The 3,946-nt window shown below is 36.9% G+C and overlaps 1 protein-coding gene across 2 annotated transcripts; it reads left to right on the top strand.

Moving 5' to 3' along the window:
* The first annotated feature begins 366 nt into the window (after positions 1-366).
* On the top strand, positions 367-2,394 carry LOC124216068 (acyl-coenzyme A thioesterase 13-like). Of its 2 annotated transcripts, XM_046620144.2 has the most exons (4): positions 367-392; positions 506-674; positions 750-934; positions 1,019-2,394. In XM_046620144.2, exons 2-4 carry the CDS (start codon positions 594-596, stop codon positions 1,200-1,202), a joined length of 450 nt encoding a protein of 149 aa, XP_046476100.1. In that variant the 5' UTR covers positions 367-392; positions 506-593; the 3' UTR covers positions 1,203-2,394. The 2 variants fall into 2 exon arrangements, with proteins under 2 accessions (XP_046476100.1, XP_046476102.1); XM_046620146.2 differs by lacking the exon at positions 367-392 and having other exon boundaries at positions 494-674.
* Positions 2,395-3,946: the final 1,552 nt, after the last annotated feature.

The following is a 3,946-nucleotide window of genomic DNA, read 5'->3' as shown; positions in this document are numbered from 1 at the left end:
TCGTATCTTCAGTTCAAGATCTTGTATTACTATTTCACCTTGTCCTCAAATCAAATTTTTTATCTTGTCTCACGACTCAACCGCTATGTCACGTGGTTTCTTCCCCTTATCAGCAAAGATACTGGCGAGCTGCATTAATAGTATTGGTTCACTCAAACCAGGCTTGAAGTTGACCTTGAACAGATTTCTAATACCGTGACTATAATAGTCATATAGAATTGAACCATTGAGAGTTTCCACTTCCATGTTATACTCGTATAACTTAGAAGCTCTTCTAATCCTCAGAGCTCTTGAAATACTTTGTTTCGACTGACCCACCTTAGTGTAAAGAGGAATGAACAAGTAGACAGAGTTTGTATTACGAATGACTTCTGACTACTTGCCTAATGACGGTTGGTGTAGCCAATGTTATATTCCATTGATATGATTGTGAACGAGGATAAGATAACGCAAAGTGTGTTGTATGTCTACGTACGTAAATATTCATGTACTCGTATATGCGTAGATTTGTACAGCCATACGACTTCATCGGTGATGATTTAGAAATCGATTGCCACAAGTCGTCATCTCCGAGACTTGTATAGTCGGTAACCATGACTCGCGGTGCAGAATTCCTCAAACTAATAGCGGAATATATAAGTAAGACGAAAAAATTCGATCGCAATGTCAAAATGGTGAGTTATATATTATAAACTGGTATTATGAAACAAAGATGATTCATCGACAATAAGATCTGCTTTTTCGTCCAGCTGAATTATCTTTCTTTGGAAAACGGACAGGCCAAAGTAAAATTCACCGTAACCGAAGATCACATCAATACTGAAGGACACTTACATCCAGGGCTGACGACAACGTTAATCGACGTTTTATCCAGCCACGCACTGTTGGTTCATGGAGACGGATTTTCGGGAGTATCGACGAACATTCATGTCTCGTAAATTATGTTACATTCAAATGCAATTTTGCCTCCCGTACAGTAAATGGGTTATGATATTTTCAAATTAATTATAATTTGCAGACTAAGTCAACGAGCTTCCGTCGGCGATTTGATACTGATCGAGGCTAAGGTCTCCAAACTCTTGGAACCATTGGCATTCGTTGAAGTCGAATTATTGAGGAAGAATGGAATGGTTGAAGAAGTCGTTGCACGTGGTCAACATACTTTATTCGTAAGGCCTGGAGTACATTACAGCAGAAGTTGAGGATAATAAAATTTATGCATGCTAAAATTGCAGTAAGTAATTCGTGAATTGGAAATTAAGTTCTTGGTGAGAAATTTCTAAGAAAAACAAAATATAAATACGCCAGATGTCGATTATCGAAAAAAATTGTTAATATTTTGATTGCGGTTTTTGGCTTATTATCCACAGTTATCTTCAAAATGTAACGATAATAGAAGAAGTAGAAATTTTTCAGGTTGTTGAGCGAGAAAATTTTCATTTGTCTGGTTCTTTAGGTGCCATTTTATTCAAGCGTAATTAATCAAACATTGGAATAATCAAGTGGAAAAAAACGATTGGCGACCTGTTGTAAATCAAAGTGGCGAAAAAAAATATTGATTATTTTTCTTTTATCACCATTTTGATTTGCAACAGGTCACCAACGGATTTTTCCGTCTTGATTATTAATATTTTTGACTAATTACACTCAAATAAAATGGTACCTAAAGAACAGAACAAATAAAATTGACGCGCTTATTTTGACCTTTCTCTGTTCTTTGATGTAATTTTTCTTAATTTTCACCACCGATGCCGGTTTTACATATCCGAATTTCTGAGGAGGTCAATTCACATTTAGTTTATCTTCTTTTTGACCTGATGACACCGATGAAAATTTCTAAATACACCCTACAAGGTCGAGAAAAATACCCTTAAGAAAAAAAATAATAGAAGAAGGAATCCGTCGCCTCATTATCGCTCGCATGGAACAGAAATGAGGTTGCGGAAGATCGATTTCTCATTTGCAGACTTAATTATCTGGGAAACTCGGTAGCGTAAATCCGAATGAAAGTCGTTCGCTCGTTATTTTAATTCGGATTATTCGGTAACCACCTACCAACCTTATTATACACGTCCTCAAAAGATTCGCAACCTGACGACCCTTAGAGAACGAGCCGAGCTGGTTCTCCTCGATGATGAGGTGCGAAATGACGGCTAACGAAAATTTCTCATGGGAGATGGTGCTCCCTCGGATTCTACGCTGCACGTAACTCTTCGTAGAATCAGCAATGGTGTTAATTAATCCCAAATATAACGTAGACTCCGTGATAACGAGTAAAAATAAGTTTGCATTCGATTTTCCTCTATAGTCGGGTCTCCCAGTTATTTCAAACTTGTGTAATTCCATTTGTACCATGAAATTGTACTAATAAATTCGACGTACGGAATCCCTTGAGTCACGCGATGTTGTATCCGAGTTGACTTTTACAAGTATTAGATAGTATTCTGTGATTTTGGAGATTACGAATCTGAAACCAGATTTTGAAAATACAAGATGCTGGATGCAATATGGTGGATGAAAATCGAATTTGCTGGACTGAATTTTCAAAATTTAATATCAGATTCATAATCGGTGACCCCTAAAACCCCTGGACAGAGTTTTTCGTCCTCGTTCGATCGAATTTGAAATTTTTGTCGGCCATATTGGATCCGCCATCTTGAGTTATTTTAATCCGATTTCAAATTTGTACAAAGTGACTCCAAAAGCTTATGATTCATGTGAAAGATGAATACGTATAAAGGGATAAGTTTCTCGTATATGAATTATTCCTTCAACTTATTTCCAACAATAATAACTTACATTATATCGCAATAATTACTCTCGAGTATTAAAAACCTATCATTACACTATCAGAAATAGCAAGAAACCGAAATGAAATATGTCGAAAAGTTTTCTATGTGTACAAAAAAAAATGGGTATAATAATAGGTGGTAAAAATACTTACCACTATTACTCAAAGGGTTAATAATTCCAATCATTTTGAATAATGACACTTCCTCAAGCGTTCATCGGGCACACACTGAAGAATATAACGAGATTATCTACACCAGGCGAGTAATTGGCAGGTTATGTTTTTACCACCCCGTATATGCGTACATGTGGGCACGTGTGGACCTGCAGCAGTGATGCCAAAACGAAACAAAAAAAAAAAAAAAGCAGCGAAGAGTGACTGAAAATCCGGATTCGATTTGGGTCGAGTTTAATTGCGCGAAACGTTGTTGCGTCATTTGCACCGCTGCCAGAGCGTAACGTATATACGTTTAATGTAATTCACAGATTATTCACCTGGAGTAGTTAATAGTTGTACTGCAGCACACGTAGGATTGTACATGTGTAGTGACAGTTCTGATTCGTTTTCAGAATAGATTCCTACCGCAGGTTTTTTTTACCTAGGAAGCCTTACTCGTTGAGGTATTGAAACGTTGAACTCTTTTTTTTTTAACTAGGTTTTTCACATATCCATGATAATCCTGAGTCTCGTTAGGATTGTATTCCACTTCCATCTCGTTTGTTTCCCATCAATTTTTTCATATTATTCATCTTCTTGAAAGGTACAATGAAATTCAAAAGCTGAAGCAGAGTAAGCGAGTTTTCTTTCCTTGTACATCTTGCGATTCCCTCTTCATTCCAAGGGTTTTTAAATTTCAATTGTGGCAACTGCTTTCTCCTCAAAGCACGTTTTTGCCATTTCGTGTAATTCGGTTAAATATCATCTGCACAGTGTATACACCAAGCCACGAGTTGGAAATTACGGTTATTTGAAAATTACGGTTTTTTTTTACGGGGAAGCAGAGTGACGAGTGCGTTTTTACAAGCTTCGCAACCCCGCACAATACGACTCAAATTGGATAAAAACTGATCGAAGTACACGGCAACTTAAAAATAGATCTACCCAAAAGTGCAGATAAGATGATCTAGAGCCCTCTTTTTCTTACAACCCCTCAAT

This window comes from Neodiprion pinetum, chromosome 4 (assembly GCF_021155775.2).
Source record: "Neodiprion pinetum isolate iyNeoPine1 chromosome 4, iyNeoPine1.2, whole genome shotgun sequence".
Classification (NCBI taxonomy): domain Eukaryota; kingdom Metazoa; phylum Arthropoda; class Insecta; order Hymenoptera; family Diprionidae; genus Neodiprion; species Neodiprion pinetum.
Note: the sequence above shows the minus strand (reverse complement) of the source record. Positions and strands in the feature narration are given on the sequence as shown.

Bases quoted from the DNA above. Each gene is read 5' to 3' on its own strand.
- LOC124216068 (XM_046620144.2), top strand. From the start codon at position 594: ATGACTCGCGGTGCAGAATTCCTCAAACTAATAGCGGAATATATAAGT. The intron at 675-749 runs GTGAGTTATATA...TTTTTCGTCCAG, and splicing joins TCGATCGCAATGTCAAAATG to CTGAATTATCTTTCTTTGGA. The intron at 935-1,018 runs GTAAATTATGTT...TATAATTTGCAG, and splicing joins TCGACGAACATTCATGTCTC to ACTAAGTCAACGAGCTTCCG.